Source organism: Apis laboriosa, unplaced genomic scaffold (genome assembly GCF_014066325.1).
Source record: "Apis laboriosa isolate Shangri-la unplaced genomic scaffold, ASM1406632v1 scaffold105_cov147, whole genome shotgun sequence".
Classification (NCBI taxonomy): Eukaryota; Metazoa; Arthropoda; class Insecta; order Hymenoptera; family Apidae; genus Apis; species Apis laboriosa.
Genome location: NW_025220714.1, coordinates 1,975,558 through 1,994,786, shown reverse-complemented (window position 1 = coordinate 1,994,786; position 19,229 = coordinate 1,975,558). Strand labels below are relative to the sequence as shown.

Below are 19,229 nucleotides of genomic sequence, written 5' to 3'. Positions count from 1 at the left end.
TCGCTTGAAACATATGTATATTACTAATAGCATATTTGTATATAAACAAATAATTAAATTTATTCAAAAGTTGAGAAAAAAATCGAAGAGTCTTTTGGGATCTAAAAACTGTAGTATTCAAATTGATATACATATAACTTGATATATTATACTTAGATATAGGTACTTATTAAATTGATGTACTTATGTCATTTATAGTACTTTCAAACAAAATGTTTGAAAAGTAGTTTAAGTTGACAAAAATAATTATGTACCTCACTATATAAATAAAAATAATTTTAAAAAGTAAACAAATTCTAGATAACAATAATATAAAGTTAAAAATATATTTCTATTTCACTGAATTAATCGAAAAATTTTGAAAATAGTAATTGAAAATTTTTATATGGAGAAATATGTTTATAAATTATAAAAAAAAAGTAATAATCAAATAAACAATCATAGAATTTATTTACATATTACGGTTAATTACAAATTTAAAAAAAGTTCTTCCAATTTTTTTTACTAAAAAAAATTAACTTAACTCCAGATTCATATATTAAGAATAAATTTAATTTTAATAAACAACATGATTTGCAATAAATAAGGCAAATATATGATAATATATACTTGATATCATGATAATAAAGAAAATTATAAAATTGATTATATTTATTTAAGACGTTTTAGAAAAAAGTTAATGTTTTTTTCTTTTATAAAACGATATTTTATTTTTTTAGCTCAATTAAAATATTTTCAAAGTAAGAAATAAGAAATTTTTAGATTTTTTGTCTGATTTTGATATACATATATTGTAACTGTATAATTTAATTTTGTAATATTCGTGCATTAATATAAGTTATATTCTATAAATCATTTATTTGAGTATGCTAATTTAATTTAATTCAATGGAAATCATTTTCAAAAATGATTTATTTAAATTTTAAATTAATTTATATATATAAAAGAAACAATAATAAATGAAATGTATATTTTTGTATCAATTTGATGTTAAAAATATAATAATAATGGTATAATATATTTACAAATATATTATTTTAAAATATATTTACAAATATATTCATCTGATATTCCTAAAATATTCATATCTTCATTAATAATGTTTTTAAAGAATTAAGATATTTGAAATATTTTTAAAAGTTATACAAAAATTTAATGAACTTCAGAAAATATTAATTATTAATTATACAGAAAAATAATATCAATAAATGCCAATAACTTGCCATTAACTTGCCATTATAAAAATGTCTATAATAATATTTTTATTATTTCAATTACAATTTTGAACAATAAATGCATTGATCAATTAAAATAATTGCAACGTTTAGATTACAAATAGTAAAAATAAATTTATTAAGATTGAATAATGAATAATGAAAATTTAATTTCTGAAATAAATTTTCTTAAAAAATTTATTATTGATAAAAGAGATTTTTAAGTCTTTCCTTTTCAAAATATTCTTTTAAATAAATGATAAAAATGATAATTTAAAAGAAAATAGTCTTAACTATAAAAATATATGTATACACAGTTATAATACATTTACATATTTTAGAAGCAATATATATATAATGTATATACAAAGATAAGAGATATATATTATCTCTGTTACTTTGTTTATTAAGAGATCTATTTTCCATAGATATAATGAGTTTTTATAATAAAGAAAAATACCAAATTTGTAATTAATTATATCTAAATTTTACATCATTTTTTTATGCAATCAATTTTTATCCAATTATATCTGAATATTTGTAAGATACAAGTATTTATTCATTTGTTTTAAATATTGATCTCAATTATTTATAAAATATACATCTAATTTATAAAATATCATTATTCGAATCAAAATTAAAACGTAGGATCAAAAATTTTTGAATCGAAATAGAATCTGAAGTAAGATAAAATTTCTGCATTCATTAATTATAAGTTAATTACACAATTGAGAACATAATATAAATATGAAATATTATATATCAGCTACAGTACCGAGAAAAAACGATAGTCTATATTTATTATTAAAATTTAATTGTAAAATATACAATTATGAATAAAATGAGATTATCTTCACATACAAAATAAATATACAAAGTAAATATATTCTTTTTCTTCATAAAGTCATTCTTTTTATCTAATAAAATAAGATCATAAACATAAAACGATAAAACAAAAGTTTCAAATTTTATATTTTCCCTCGATACGTAGAAATTTAATAGATATCGGATTTTCAATGGTACAAACATCAAAAATCCATTTAACTTTGTACTTGATGAAAGTTTCTTCCACATTTGGCAGCGGTCATCGATTTCTAACGACTTGATAAATCGTTTTAAAAGTATTTAGCTATGTGGAAGTGTCAGAAAACATGAGATTCGCTTTGAATTTCTGTACGCTAACAAAGGAGAGACCAGAGAGACGTATGTAGACGATGTTAATCTATCATCAATTCGAAATGGACTACGCCCATTTTGTCATGGCGGCTATGTTTTATGTTTCTCGCCCACGCCTTGCACTCTACGTTTATTAAAATTCCAGCTGTAACAAAATATTTTTTTTAGATTATTCTTTTTTCCCTAAAGCAAAAGCATTCATAGAGCATTCATAGATTAAATTATTTAAATTAAAAAACGATTCTTTAATATCAACAGAACTTTTAAAAATGATCTTAATTTTTAAAAGTCACACATATTTATTTTGAACACTTACTGCGAGGACGGACGAAATGAACAGCCACTAAAGGACTGAGGTAACCCTCTGAATTTTCAAAAGGATAAAAATAACCAGGAAATCCTCTTCGTGGAATATATTCAATTGGTCCTATATTCTCTTGATCTGCTGGATTCTCTCCTTCGCAAGATACCCAAATTGTGTCAAGCTGGTAAGTATTTTTTAATCCAGTGATATGCTCTTTGAGATCGATCGGCATGTTTTGAGGTAATGAATTCGTATCGTTATAAAATTCTGGTTTCCAACCATATATCTAAAAATTAATAATAGACAAACGTTAATCTTAATTCTTAATTAGATTCCTAATGTTAAAACTTTTATTATCATTTCATGCAATTTCATTTTTATTTAGAAAATCAAGTTACCTTATTAAGTTTAAGAAATATACATGGAGCGGATTTATGGTAATTATATTTATTCTCTTTAGTACAAGGATACCAATTTTTAACATCAACATCGCAGACTTTACCAGGCGGTGGTGGTTGATTGTAATCACATTTATTAATATTTGCGCCAAGACCAGGAATCGAACCTGGCGTTATATAATCTGAAAAATTAATCTTGTCATTTTAAGTGTACGTACATATATATATATATATGTAAACATACGTGTATACGTTTCATCATAATCTCGATATTACCTTTTAAAAACGATTCCAGAGAATCGATCCAATATTTAAAATTCTCGCTATCGGTTCCTCTGTACCAAATTAACGTACTTTCTACATTCTCTAATGGTGGTTGTGGTCTAAATCCTAATCCTACAAATAAAAAATATAAAATAAAGAATATTCGTGTGCGAAATATCCATATTCGTAAAATATATAATTTACCAGGATTTGTTCCAATTATTGAACGTTCTAATTGCCATCTTGGTATCCTTGGATCTAACGTTTGAAAAAAACCCCAAAAACAAATTGCAACCAGTGCGGCTAATACCCCGTAAAATATCAAATAGAACAATCCTATTTTACCTGCAAAACATTTTATTTATTTCATTTCATTTATTCTTCCAAATTTATGAAATGATCATAAGATAAAAAGGATACTTGGAACATAGGAAACTATTTTTTCATATTTCAATTCAGAAAGTGATAAATCAATCTACTGTAATACTTTTATAATTCATAAATAAGTAGAAAGTTGGTTGTCATTGTCATTCACTAGGCAAAGGATTACAGTAATCCGTTTTTAAAGTTATCTAATAAAAAATAAATGATAATAATTCGATAATAATTTGATAGTGGCAAAAGGGTTAAAGTTCTTGCTACCAGAGTGTTACTCAAGAGGTCATTTTAGCGGAGAATGGAATCCGAGAAGCGACCTTGCGAGACATTGAATCGGTACATAATTGAATTGTTCCACTTGACCACACGCTTGAATCTTTCTTTGAATTGAGGCAGCGATTAATGTAATTAACCTATATTACATAGCGTACCACCACGCGCCGATTAATTCCATTACATCTGCCAGACGTCATCGTATCGTAAAAAATCATTGAGATTAATTCTCAACATTTTTATATTAGCCCAGATTTTTCTAATAATATCTAATAATTCCCGAATAACTTGTCACAAATTATATATTATATATATATATATATATATACACACATAAATGGAATCTGTCTTCGAATACAATATTTATATCAATAATTTTTATTATCGCAAAGATATATTATTTTAAAGAGAATTATCTTGTTTTATTTTGTGCAGGACATACAAAGTGATCAAGTTGATTGATGGTACAACTGAAATGGAAATTATTTTAAATTTAAAAAAAAAAAGGATATTAAAGATATAAGGTATTTTTTATGGTAAGTTTTTAATTTACAAATTTTCCTGATAGTTAATCTCAAAAAGCTAATAATATCCCTCGAATATTATTGATATCTCTATAATATTGGGTACATGGAGAACAAGTAGCGTAAAAAGGAGGATATTCGTTTTAGAAATAGTTAAAAACATTTTCTATTATGTTGAATAAATAATTTCATTCTTCTATCAATTTTCCAACGAGTTTCAAATCTTTTATTGTGTCGAATGGTAAAACAATTTTTTGATTAATCGGGCAAATTAGCTTTAGTATTACAAAGAAAGAAAGGTAATAAGCGGAATCTTGACAGTTAACTACTGTATTGTATTACAGCTATGGATGCACGCAATGCGATATTCGCGATATCATATATACTCTGCGGAAGGATGAGAATATATATACTTACATGTATATAAAAACCATTTAAAAACATTTATCGAAAAAAAAATTACATCTTAACATGATTCAAATTTAAAACAGATCTGTTACTAGATAATGTACTGTATTATCCGTATATACCTCGTGCGTCGATGTTTCAATTGTCTTTTTTTATTTATGTAATTCCATTTATTTTTAAAAATGAAATTTAAAAAAAAAAAGATGATGAAGAAACTCTAATGGAATTTGTCGAGCAAAGAACAAAGTTATTCTTACGCGATTAATTTTATAAATTTTCGGGAGATGCTGAACGAAAGCTATGATATGTATGGTCGCGTGGGTGTACCCTTCGGAATGGCCCTAAGTTACATAATGCCGTAATGCCTCCATTTAACGCCAATTGACCTCGTTGTACGCGTTTGCGCTAAAGGAAGTTTAACAATTGCCATTCAACCGAGCAAACCGTTGTGTCCACCGCGAATTAGCCGCGGTTCGCGCTTCCGTCTTTTTCTCTCTTTTCCTTCTTTTCCTCTCTTTTCCTTTTTTTCTTGTCATTATCCATTATTTTGACTAAACCAATCGGAAAGATAAACATGTGCACGAACATCGTAACGTCAAGTTTCTTTTCTTTTCTGCTTAATTAAGATCAATCAAATTAATACTTTATATATATATATATATATATATATTATACTTATATATATAATTATATATATATAATACTTATATATATATTAATTAACAAAATATATTATAGATCTGATATTAAAAAGAACTGGGAAACAATGTAAGGATAATCAGCCAATTTCAAGGTTAGGATAAAATGAAGGATACAGTATTTGAACAGTGAATGCAATTTGCAAGAATCTGTAAAGCTGCAGTAGGCTTCTGAGCTAATTAAACTAAAAAGAAGATGTAATCTCGCGATTCTCTTCACCTTCCTATGCATTTTTGTGGGTCTTCTATTTACTATTGAAATAGTTGAAACATACGCACGTGTGCACACGCACACATTCAACTAATCGTAACATGATATTCTATGGATTATTTTTCAAGAAGACCAACCACGTTGATGCATCAAGATAAATTTATATACGAAGTCATTTATATTTTTTTATTATTTAATATTCATACGGATAAGAGCAACTTTTTAATTAGTGTAATAAACAAAGAATAAAAATTATGTTATTAAAATGAATGATTAGTAAAATCTAGATATAAATCTGTAGTTTGTCTATAATTCTTTAAAAACTATTGAAATAAATATGAGTGGAATTGTATTAAAAATTAAAAATTAGCAATATTAATTGTCAATATACATTATACATAATGTTCCTTTTCAATATGATGTTCAATATTATATGCTGTTCTACACCCTCTCATAGGGTGTGTTTTCAATTGTTGCCATAACAACGTAATAATTGATGTATATAAATAATATGACAAATTTTTCATATTCTATTATTTGTAAATGATAGAAAGATAAATATATAAATATAAAATATAATATAAAATATAAAATATAAAATATTTATATATAAAAAGATAAGTGAAAAAAGTAAATTGAGAATAACTAATATGAAATAGATAAAAAATAAAATTATAATTTTTATTAATAGAATCACTATTACTAATTATAAAAAAACAAATTATAATATCAATTATAATTAAAAAATTCCTGAGACAGATTTATAAATTATTTATTTGATATATTTTTAACATTGAATATTTTGTTGTTGTTTGTAGAAAAATAAATTTAAAGATAAAAATAATTGAAACTCTTTTTATATTTATCATGTGCAAATAGTATTAAAAATATTAGTTTATAATGTTAGCCTTTTTGATAGTAAATTCTCTATGTGTATACTATACATAAATTAAAATACATAAATTATATATTATTAATATATTCATGCAAAGAAAAAATATTTACATGGAATATTACTATATGAATATTACATGCATTTTTTATTTCTGATGAAATTATGAAAAAATATATATATACATTACGTAAAAAGATATATAAAAACAAAATGCATAATTTAATTAATTTAAATTTTCAATGTCAAGAATAGAAGTAAATAGATTTTCAATTGTGCTACGTACAAATTTTATTTAAATTTTAAGTAGATATATTTCTTTTTATTAAAAACAAACATTTTTCACATTTCTTTATTATAAAAATTATATATATAAGCATGTAGAATAATTCTCTAAATCTCCGAAAGAAACGCCACTTTTCTCTATCCGAATTAAAATTTGTTAATCTTCTATTATTCAAGTCGTACGGGTTTACAAGCTAAATTTTTTTATTTTTTATATTCATAAAATAAATATATATCTATTAATTAATCAAAATAGCAATCAAAGTAAAAAATTCACTATTTATATTCTTGTCTGCTATTTTTATTCACTTACTTATTTGAAAATAATTCATGTCGAGATAGGTTAGTTTCTTCCTTTCTCAAATTTTTTTTGTAAAGTTAAATAAAATATAAATATAATATAATATATAAATATAATATAATATATAAATAATTATATACTTTTGTTTTATATATAATTAGTATATATAATAATAATATATAATATAATATATAAATTATATACTGATTATATACTGATCATATTGATTATACATAAATACAAAAGTATTTTTAAAAAGTCGCATTTTTCACTTTTATTAATTAATATTCTATAATATTTAATTTAACAATGATAATGAAATAAAATAAAGTTATAATATATAGAAATCTTTTGATTCAACGTTTTGTGTAGCATTTATTGAAAATATTAATATATAGATTTTATGAAATATATATTTTTTATATTTGTTAAATATATACATTCATTCGTATATATTTATTAACTCGTATATAAAATTAAAATAAAATACTCTCAAAGCATCTATTAGAAGAATCAATTGATTATTGTTTCGATTTTAATCCAAAGTTAAGCAAATGATCAATTTAAATTTCGATTAATCATCGATCGAATATTCCAACTTACCCCAACTACTAGCTGTTCTGCCTAAAAAGGCACCAGTTTCACGATTGTAAATAAAAGTCTTTAAAGACTGGCTGGTTGACATACTCGGCGGTTTAAGATAAGGATTTGCCATCTCCGGAGTGACCATTTTCGAATCCTTGCTGACCATTGTGTTCCCAAGTGAAAGACTTTATATAAAATTTACGCACTAATCACGTTTTTAGATTTTCGAAATTGTAATATGGCAAATGCACGTATATAATCCAAAATGAAACAACACGATCGACAACACCTGCACCGAACTGTGAGTTCTTCGAAGTCGGCTAACAGTTTCTCCACTGCCGACAGTTGGTTGTCCAGCGCCACCAGGTTGACTGAACACGCTATGTCCGTGCAGACTTCTTCTCCATCTCGTTCTCTTCTATTATTTTCTTGCCACTTTCTCTTTCTCTCTGCCCCTCCTTAAGTCCCCACCATCGTCATCAAACCGTCCATTGCCATGACGTGTCGATTGTACACGTATATAAAATGCTATAGTAGTGTAATCCATCGTCATCAGTGTGTTGGTTTCATGGTGTTGTTATGCTCCAAGCGATAATTTCATGGGAATTTTCCTAGAAATATTACGTATGATTACGATTGATCGAATCTCTTTTTAATCTATACTATAAAATTCAAATTTCATTAATTTTTTAAATAATTTAAAATTATAATATACACTATTATAATAATGGTACAATAAAACTATGTTCTCTCATATGCCACGCCTATACACAATCTCTTTGTCTCTGTTGTATTCAAGTTACAATGACGTGAATAATACTTATGTGAGTAGTGAACAGGTTTTCGGCTGTTCAAACCGACGTATATGAAGATTTCAATGCTCGGTAGTAATTTGACATTTGAATTACACCTACAAATATTATACTTCTCTTGTTCTTTAAATTATGACTAATATTTAATGAGTAAAATTATTTTAAAAGATCATACATTTAAAGAATTATTTTTTAAAATCGAAAATTACAAAAATCTAAATTTGATTTTGATTAATTTATAAAAGAGATTAATTTTACATAATTCAAGTAATTGTATAAAATAATTTGTTTTACAAAGTAATATAAATCAATATTATAATATTATTTAACAAAGAAATATTTTGTAATTATTATGAAATTATATATTTTTTTTTTAAAGTATACATACAATGAATTTAATAAAATATATCGAACGTGACAAACTATATTTGGATATAGTATAATATAAATGATATTATTTAAAATAAATGTAATACATATAAATGTAATATATAATGATACATATTTTAATAATAATATATTTTTTGGATTTGATTACTTTTTTTTATATTTTTATCGAGAAAAAAGAATAATATTTATCTCTTTTTAAATAATACGAAAAAAGAAATAGAATATTAATGCATAATTTACGGTGAAAGTAATTAAAGTTTAGTGGCGCGATCTACAGTTCGTTTCTCAGACTTAATACAATTGGCTTTCAAAAATAAGTGGTTTCTCTCCGGATTATTCATCTATTATTTCACTTAAGATTATTGCTAATTCGATTTCATAGCTTAAGTTTAAGCTCTTTATTTTAATATATATATATATAAATAATGTTAACAACAGATTTAAACAGATTACATTTTCATTAAATGTAAAAATTTCTGTTATAAATTGAATAATTGATTTTATTTTAATGATTTTTAACAATTATATAAGTATATTTTTGAAATTTTTATCAAATTTACGAAGAAAAATCATTATAATAATTGCCGTTAAAACACCTGTATAATATAGTCATGAAACTATTGTATTAAAGAAGGCTGTGAAAACGATTTCCTCGACTTGATCGTCGAGAAACAAATTGGGGGCTAAGGTCAAACCTCGTGTGTGTGACCTTAGTGCTCAGTGACAGCTCGTGTATGCGATTCACATCACTGTACTATTGGTAGTTACCTCCTCTCTCTTTTTGTCACTTTGAGATGAATCGCACACACGCGTATATATATGAGTCATACATGACGACCGATCTGAATTAACCACATCCTGTCCACAGTGTCGTGTGACATTAATGTCATTGCCGTGAGTCGTCCGACTAAAAGGATTTGACAAAATAAATGAAAGAATCGTCTTAAATGTTTGATTCTCCTATAATGAATTTCTTTCAAAAGTAAAATCATAATATGGTATTGAAATACTTACCAACTGATTAAAGATCGTTAATCATCTATACACGTGAATATGAATATATAATATATATATACATACATATAAAATGATAATATATATATTATTATTATCATTTTTTAGATTACTGAATTTTTCATATTTATAATTAAATTTCAATTAATCGAAAATAATTAATAATTTTATTCTTTAATTTTATTTAAAAGTATATAATTACAAGATACATCAGTCATTCAAAATATTTTTTCATCCCTTCGTTTTGATAATTTTTTTATCATTTTAGTGTCATCAACATTATCGATTCGATTTAAAATAGGGGAAAGCAACGTTAGTAATGATAGAAATTGAAATTAAATTTAAATATATAAATTATTTTTCTATAAAAATTATAAATAAAAAAATAAAATAAATATTATAGAATTTAAATTCTATTCTTGCCGCTGAGCGGTGATTTTTGATAAAGAACACACGTGTCATACATATATTATATATATATATATATATATATCATATGTATCGTCGTTCTAGAAATACATTGAAAAGATTGTAATATCTATATCTTTTTCATTAAAAATTAAGAGAGATTATAATTTTGAAAGAGAAACAATGAAATTGGATGTTCAATTGAAATTTCATATTTCGTTTACAATTATAAGCGTTAAAAGGAAGTACATAGACAAGAGAACAAATAATAAGAAAAGGATAGGGATAGGATAAAAATATTGAAATCAGCGCCATCTTCAGAGTGCTGCAAATGAAATTCAAATGGAAAGGACAGAAAATAGTAAAAAAAGGATAGAGATAAGATAAGAATTGATCATTAACACCATCTCTTGATAATCAATGACATCTTTTCAAAAGCAGAATGAAGTTAATTAAAAATTGAAGATTAGCGCCATCTCTCGAATATTTTTAGAAAGATGATTCCTCGAAGAGATATGTTTAATATTCGAAAGATGGCGCTGATAATCAATTTTTGTTGTATTTCTATCTTTTTCCTATTGTTTTCTATCCTTTCTTTTTATGTTTCATTTACAGCACTCTGAAGATGGCGCTGATTTTAATATTTTTAATCTATCTTTATCCTTTTTCCACTATTTGCTTTCGTTATGTCTACTTGTTTTGCATTATATATGAAGAGATACTTCAATAACTGATTAATTTTATTGCATTCGTTCTTTAACCTATTAATTTATTTTAACAATTTAAACCCTAAATTAATTAAAATTCTATTCCATATAATTTTTTATATATCGTAAGTATATATGTTTTATACATATCATATATACTTTTGTACATATATGTACATATCTTTTAAATTTTGAGATAATAACATAATATAAAGTTTATTAATAATTTTATACAGAATAATTCTCTCCCGATTATACGAATTAATTGAATTGCTATTTATTATTAAATAATCTTATGTATTTTAGAATAATTGTAATTTTATAAAATTAATTACCATATGTATGTAATTGCTTATTTTATAATTTTTACGATTGATAATTGAACAATGAAATCTCGTATCGTATATGTAATAATAATCAATTTATCTTATCGTTATTTAACTTCTTAAGTATCGTTAAATATTATTTGAATCAAACATTTCAAAAATTTGAATTTAATTTGTTTTTAAATATTATCAAGAAGTATATACAGATATGACATTCAAGTTTCGTTGGCATGTTATAACTAACGTAACAAAAATAAACAATTACCGCAATTACGTTAATTTAAATGCAATTAGTTTTGAAGGTTATTATTACATAGATTAATATATATATATATATACTATTCTTTAGTTGCTATGCCTGTCAAATTAAATATGGATGAAAATTTTTTATAAAAATGTTAAATATATATATGGATTAAAAAGAAATCAAACTTGTAATCATTCAATCAAAAAAAATTCGTATTACTCGTAAAGGTTAAATTAATTAATTAATTACTACTGTATTCCTGTATTAACTTTAACTTTTATTGTAATTGTAGTATTCAAAGAATAATAATAAAATCGAAATGAAGGGCTTTTATACATTCTGTTTATTTTTCATAACACATTTCAAGCATAATGATGATCAACAGCCATGCCATCTCATCTTAAATTATTATCAAATATTCATGCTTAAAGATCTTGTCGCCGAGATCGAAACCCTAATTTCGAAATCAAAAGTGATATCACAACGATATGGGATCGAAAGCTCGTATACATTAAAGTTCTCGATAGACAAATTTCTCGAATACTGTTTCAAACTTTGTCATTTATCCACGTTAGTTTATCTTTTTTCGATATTAGTACGATAAATTTTTTCGCAATTTCACAATTCATCTTTATTCTTGTTTTATTTTTGTTCTCGTTTACACGTAAAGTCGATTACACGAAAGAATGAAAGTAACCTAAAATTCTTTTGATTCTATTCCTTTTACTGCCAAATTGTGTTATCATTTTTTTTTTTTTTTTTTTGATCAATCGTCAAGATAAATTGGAATAATAAATATCGATATTTCGGTATAGAAGTTGATAGTTTCACGGATTATAAATCGTCCGAGTTAAAACGATCTTTCATGCTACTCGTTTCATCTCGTTGTATGATTCTCTGACAGGCCTCTTGACAGCTATATATTGGCGTAGATCATATATGTAATATATTATCAACGGTAATATCTTAAACATCTAATAATCAATGTCGTCACAATGGATCTAAGTACATAATTTTTTTTAATCGACAACAACAAGTGTAGGTGTACGAAGACTCAAAAGCAATAGGTATCGCGGAACGAGAAAATTTACAATGATTTTGCACTATGCTAAATTCGAGTCTTCGCAGTCTACGGTAAAATCTTAGTGATCGGATACAGGAAGAATTCCTGCATCATAACATAAGCGTTTATGGTATTTTATATCTTTGGAATGCTTGTACAGCGTTCCACGAGCATTCGTTCGTTATTATTTATCTGCTTTTATTTTATTAGTATTATTTTTCGCAACTATTCCCTTCTTTTTCACTGTGGCAATATCATCTTTGGTTTAAACTCTTCTCTATACTCTATAAAAAGTCGCAAAGATATGAAAGGTAGATGCAGTGACGGGTACTCGTATATATACGATATACGACTACAGAATATCGATATATTCGCTAATTTCCTTTCCCGGATTGAATACGAATCAAAGCAGAAACAGATCTTTCCTGATTTAAAATATCAATCGTTGCAAGAATCGCTTGAATTTCCGTACGTATGCATTTAAATAGGTTAACTCTATAAACGGAAAAAAGTCAATTTTGTGAAGCGAGTATTAATCGGAAGAAAGCGAGGATCGTGAAGATGAATCCAATATTAAGAATCAACCGCACGATGTGTCTCGACCGTAGGAATTTCATGTCATTTTCTGATCATGTATATGAATATATTTCAAGTATCACACATATTGGTTCGCTCGATCGAATTTTCGACATAACCTTAACGGTAAGTTGTCACGTAAACCACCACTCTGTCCGCATCGACGTATCAATTACTTATCCGAGCGGTTCCAAACACATATACATAACATACGTACGATGAACGTCTTCGAACGTCTTATATAGTTTACGTAATAATACACATATCGTTTAACGAATAGTAATATAACCGGTATGCATGCATATATGCGTTACAATATACGAATCACACTTAAAAGTACTTACGGGAATTAATCGTTTTTGGTTAGAATAATATTTTCTTATTGTTTTTTTTTTTTTCTCTTTTTTTTTTTCCCCCTTAGCGTTCAAATTTCATACGATATCGCGAGTTCTGTCGAATTTTTACTAATTTTACCGGCTATTCAGGAAATTACGATAAAATTATCTTTGGTAATAATATCTTAGGTGTATTCATGTGATGTATATGTATATAATATATATATATAATATATATAATATTAATATATATATCATACGTAGTATATATAATATATATATTAAATATACGTATATAATTTTATAATATATTCGATACATCTTTAAATATATCTTAAAGCTTATAATTCCGCCACATTTTTTTCTTTTTCTTTTTTTGTTCTCGTCAAAATTTTCATCTACTCATACATACGCATACTCTCACGTGCATACTTAAAGCGCTAATCGAGTTAACAATTATCACACAGGAAACATGTTCCAAATAGAATCTGGAGAATAAACGTAGTCTGCAGGATAGCAAAATATGCCATGATCGATAACTAGTTTGAATAATATTTGTAATATTTACCAGCTTTCCATCCTCCTTCCTTCAAGTTGATACAATTTCGTTTCGAAAAATGGAAATTCGGAACGGCGAACTAAGAAACTTTAAGCATGATATTTTCTTTTCTCCTCGATACCAAGCTTTTTTTTCTTCCAACATTCTCTTTCGTTCACGTTTATCCATTCTTTTGTGAGTGAAACGTAATACCTTATTACTTTAACAACAGTTGTTCTTCATTATTAGAAACAGCTCGTTTTCACAATGACGAATATACATGTATAATATCGCTCTCGATTCGGTGCACTGGATTACAAGTGTAATAATTTCTATAATAGTACTTTATACCGTCAAACGCATAATTCATCATTTCTCTTTATCTTTTCTATCCTCTCGCACATTCTTGTTTCCTTTCTTCTCCTTTCTACCCTTTCATTTCTTTTTTTTTTTTTCTTTTTTTTCTTAAAAGTTAATAGTGTCGTCGACGATTAATCTATATTAAGTTTCTTTCTTATCTCAATAATGGCTCCGGGCGAGGACTCAAAAAATAAGTGATCGTTAATAAGTTAATCATTATAACGATAATAATGACAATGATATTAATACTATTATAAATAATAATAATAATAATAATAACGAGTAAGAGAAATATAATAATGAGAATAATAATAATAATAATGATGATGATATACTAATACTAATAATTGTAATAATAATCGCACGATACGTTTCGATTAATAAATAAAGGATAAAACGATGTGGGGTATATTTTTATGGCAGCGCTCACGTTCGAAGTCGCCGCCCGTTCGGATCGCTTGATCTATAGCCTTTGTACTATCGTTTTGTTCGCACGATCAAGATCGCTCGATCCTTTCATTTAATGCAATTTTTCTTTCCTAACACCGGCTCTTTCTCGATCGATTAAAATTGAGATTTGTCGATCCTAAATAAAAAAAAAAAAAAAAGACACCAGGGATACCAAAAATCGCTATTACGACTACGTCTCGAACGTTTTCAACGTACGCAAGGGTTTAAGATTGATGCAACTGAATCCAAAAAGATTCGTGTAAGTAAGAGGATGTAACGGATGGATACAATATAATGGCAGTAAAACTTTGGTAGTGTTCAACGTGATACAAGCGTTTGCGAACAATCGAGGCGAGGACAAAGGATCCTTCTTCCACGCCGTTTGATCGAATAAAACATCCCTAAACGGTGATCCCAGAGAAAGGGGCGGCGACTAACGCGCAAACGCTGTCTAATTCGAAAAAACGAACAAGCTCTCGGAATAACCAGCTTTGCTTCTATATGCTTCAAGCCACAAAGACTTTGGAGATCAGAGGATGGACGTTCGATTTCGTTCGATTCTGTTGTTAAGTACGTTACCATCGATTGGTAATAAAAAAAAAAAAAAAAAAAAAAAAAAAAAAAAAAAAAAAAAAAGAAAAAGAATCGAATAACAAAAATAATCGATTTTTACGAAGCTTAGCGAGAGGCGAATACGACGAATTGAATGAAACGGATGAGACGCGTAATCGAAGTGTACGCAAGGGTGGAAATTTTTCGACTCGAATCAAATCGTTGAAAACGGAACGTATAGTTCCTCTGATCTCTAGACTGATGATACAACCTATCGACTATACGATTGCAGTGGACTAGCACTATAGATATTATCATGCGGTACGATATAATCATAAATACATATCCCATACGGTGTTGTACGATTATCGCTAGGCTGATTAAACTTTTTCCCCGTGCAAACTGCGCGCTGCTTTTTCTCGACAAATCGAAATCCAACGAAATTCTTTTCTTTTTTTTTTTTTTTTTTCTAATATCCTCCGCTCTTATTTGCTTCGAATCTCGTATCTATTTACATCTTTTTATTAACCTTAATGGCGGTAACATAACAGAAATTTATCTTTTTTCCTCCGCTTCTTTTTAAAACATTTGAGCAATTCGAATGAAATTGAAGTTTTTTTTTTTCCATTTCTTTTCCTTTCTTTTCTTTTTTAATATATATATATATGTACATATAGATATAATAGAAGAAAAATCAAAGAAAATATAAGATTGCTTTTATACGTTTTCTCGTTTAACGACGTTTAATAGAAAGATATTCTCTTTTTCCCTCTTTCAATTTTTTCAATCATTACTTTCCATTTCTCTGATTATTCACGTTACCACCATTAATCACTGTACTACGTAAACACAGTATAATATAACCTATCTCCTCATAGGCGGAACTTTAAATGAAAATCCAAAAATTCTTTCATTTTTCTCTTTTCAACGATCGAAATTAGAAAATTGACCCGTTTCATTCCTCCGTTTTCCTTTCCTCTCCAAAACAATTATCCAATGAAATAGAAATCTATTCGCAAAGTTGGTAAAAATCGAAAGGATTTCCAATCGAAAGTTCCACCGCGGCAAAAACGACTCGATCGATCGAAGAGTAGTCACGTGTCGTCTCGTTCCGATTCCGCGTTCCTCCATCTTGTCGCGTTCCTTTTCCTTCACGATCCGCTCGCGTATGCGCGCGCAATATACATATATATATATCGTGAATTTCGATCGATCCCCTCCCTTCTCATTCCCTTTCGCCCGAAACGACGGAACTTTCGATCGAGATTCGCCGAGAGAGCCACGAGATCCGAGAGCTTCTTCGTGAAATTCGAAATCAAAAGTTCCACCGTGCCGGGTGCACCATAAACGCGCTAACATTTTCTTTTTTTTTTTTCTTTTTCTTTTTCTTTTTTTTTTTTTTTTTAATACGTCTACGTGGCACCAACTAAAGGGTAACGATTTTTTTATCCACCTCGGTGTACCCTACACGTGTGTTAGGTGGTCTCGTCGACCAGGCAAAGTCATCGATAAGAAAGAAAGAAGAAGAAGAAAAGTGATAAAAGAAAAATAAAGGAAAAACCTAAAAAGGTGTGCATCTGCATCGAAACCTGCCCGCCAACGAGACCGCGAAATCAAGCGACGAAAAGTAAAAGCGTAAATTCGCGAAAAGGGGGAAATTCGAAAAAAAGTGAGGGAAATCTCTTACGCCCTCCGATCGATTTCCTTCGATCGACCACTCCCTCCTTCACTCCCCTCCATAGAAACAGCGTGATACCGCCCGAACTGTGACTTTTTTCTTTTTTTTTTCTTTTCCTCTCTTTTGTGCAGAATTTTTCCGCTTCTCAATGCGCATCCCTTTTTGTGCATCCTGATACGTATACCGTAAATACGTATCTATCTATCTACGTCTGTCTACGTATGTACATTATATATATTATATATATATATATATTATACATGCATACACAGATATATATGTATGATACGCGTAGCCAATTTAACCGGTCCGATAAGATGCTTTTGCGGAAGCCAAGACGAGCATCGAAGAATCGCGTGCTGCGAGATAGACACATACACACACACACACATACACACACATACGCACATACGCACAAAGTTGATGAGTACAACGCGTGTGAATGCCGAGTGTGAAGCGAATGAGGGTTGACTTATAGCGTCTTATTTCCTTTTTTTTCTCTCTCTCTCGTCGGTCCGTTTCACGGATGACGATGAGAAGCGCGATCGCGTTCAACGAAGAGAGAGAGAGAGAGAGAGAGAGAGAGAGGGGAGGGGTGAGAGAGGTGAAAAATGGCTGGGTCAAATAATCTAATATCGAATATTATACGATGAGAGGAGTAACCGCGAGGGGGTGGGGGGCGGTATCGTATCCGGCAGAGAAGAAACGAAGGGAAGCGGAGGAAGTGGTCACCGAGATCCGATTAAAAAAAAAGAAATTTCTCTTATTGGTATGCTCCTTTTCCCTCCTTTTCCTTTTGTGTCGTTCTTCTTTGGACGCGTTCGAGTGTTGTGTAGTGGATGGTCGCAGAAAAAGGTGTGGCTGCCGCTTTCTTAATCCACCATCAGTTCGAAATGCACCGAGCCACGCCTCTCGAATCTATCGTGGATGATGTTGTGCGCCCAGGCTTTGCACTCGATGTTGATCAATACACCGTCTAAAAATCATATACAATAATCGTAATCGTGCTTCCTCCTTCTAATTTAAATTATTCGCCATATCATCGATATATATATATATATAAAACTTACATTTAGGCCTCTCGAAGAAAACGGCTACGAGGGGGCTGAGGTATCCGGGGGTGTTTGTGAAAGGGAAGTAATAACCGGGAAAACCGCGACGCGGGATGTATTGAATCGCGCCCATGTTCTCAACATCGGCGGGATTTTCACCCGAGCAGGAGACCCACACCGTGTCCAACCTGTTGGCGTGCTCCTCCGCTTTGATGTGCTCTTGAAGATCGGTCGGCATAGTGCTGGGCAGATTCTTCGTGTCGTTGTAATATTCGGGCTTCCATCCGAAAATCTGGTTGGAAAATATCCCAAGTTAGAGTGCTACAACTCTTAACCCTTTCCAACGGTGACTTTTATTGTGACAAATATTATTATAATATATTATAATAATTATATATTATAGTATATTATATATGTTATATATATAATATTATATATAGTATTATTATAATATATATTATATATATAATATTATGTATAGTATTATTATTATAGTATTAATATTATTATTAATATTATAGTATTATTATTATAATATATATACTATATGTATTATAGTATATTATATATAATATATGTAATATGTAATATATATATTATAATAATATTAATCCTTTGCTCTCCAACAGTAACTCTCATCACTGGGATTGTTGCGGCAAATATTATTATAATATATTGTAGTAATTATATATTATAGTATATTATATATATTATAATAATATTAATCCTTTGCTTTCCAACAGTGACTCTCGGTCACCATTTGGATTAATGCGGCAAATATTATTATAATATATTATAGTAATTATATAT

General features: G+C 27.9%; 2 protein-coding genes and 1 long non-coding RNA gene across 3 annotated transcripts in view; 1 reads left to right on the top strand and 2 right to left on the bottom strand.

Moving 5' to 3' along the window:
• Positions 1–1,872: 1,872 nt before the first annotated feature.
• LOC122710293 (sodium/potassium-transporting ATPase subunit beta-2-like) lies at positions 1,873–8,301 on the bottom strand. The gene is made up of 6 exons (XM_043928051.1): positions 7,930–8,301; positions 3,561–3,701; positions 3,369–3,488; positions 3,093–3,274; positions 2,707–2,980; positions 1,873–2,535 (listed from the first exon to the last, which is right to left on the bottom strand). The coding sequence occupies exons 1-6, from the start codon at positions 8,075–8,077 to the stop codon at positions 2,432–2,434; spliced, it is 969 nt and encodes a 322-aa protein (XP_043783986.1). The 5' UTR covers positions 8,078–8,301; the 3' UTR covers positions 1,873–2,431.
• LOC122710304 lies at positions 2,742–6,442 on the top strand. The gene is made up of 3 exons (XR_006345918.1): positions 2,742–2,878; positions 4,443–4,543; positions 5,678–6,442. It is a non-coding gene; the product is annotated as an uncharacterized LOC122710304 (long non-coding RNA).
• A 3,834-nt stretch (positions 8,302–12,135) lies between the features above and the next one.
• The window catches only part of LOC122710478 (sodium/potassium-transporting ATPase subunit beta-2-like), a 12,622-nt gene continuing 5,528 nt past the window's right edge, over positions 12,136–19,229 (bottom strand). Inside the window, exons 3-4 of the mRNA XM_043928357.1 lie at positions 18,438–18,711; positions 12,136–18,343 (exon numbers count right to left, since the gene is read on the bottom strand). Of these exons, the coding sequence (XP_043784292.1) occupies positions 18,240–18,343; positions 18,438–18,711 (378 nt within the window). The 3' untranslated portion in view covers positions 12,136–18,239. The remainder of the gene's footprint in view (positions 18,344–18,437; positions 18,712–19,229) is intronic.

Excerpts from the sequence above, each read along its gene's own strand:
- LOC122710293 (XM_043928051.1), bottom strand. The coding sequence starts at position 8,077 with ATGGTCAGCAAGGATTCGAAAATGGTCACTCCGGAGATGGCAAATCCT. Across the intron at positions 3,275-3,368 it reads TCTGGAATCGTTTTTAAAAG|ATTATATAACGCCAGGTTCG; the intron begins GTAATATCGAGA and ends TTAATTTTTCAG. Across the intron at positions 2,981-3,092 it reads TATTTCTTAAACTTAATAAG|ATATATGGTTGGAAACCAGA; the intron begins GTAACTTGATTT and ends ATTAATTTTTAG.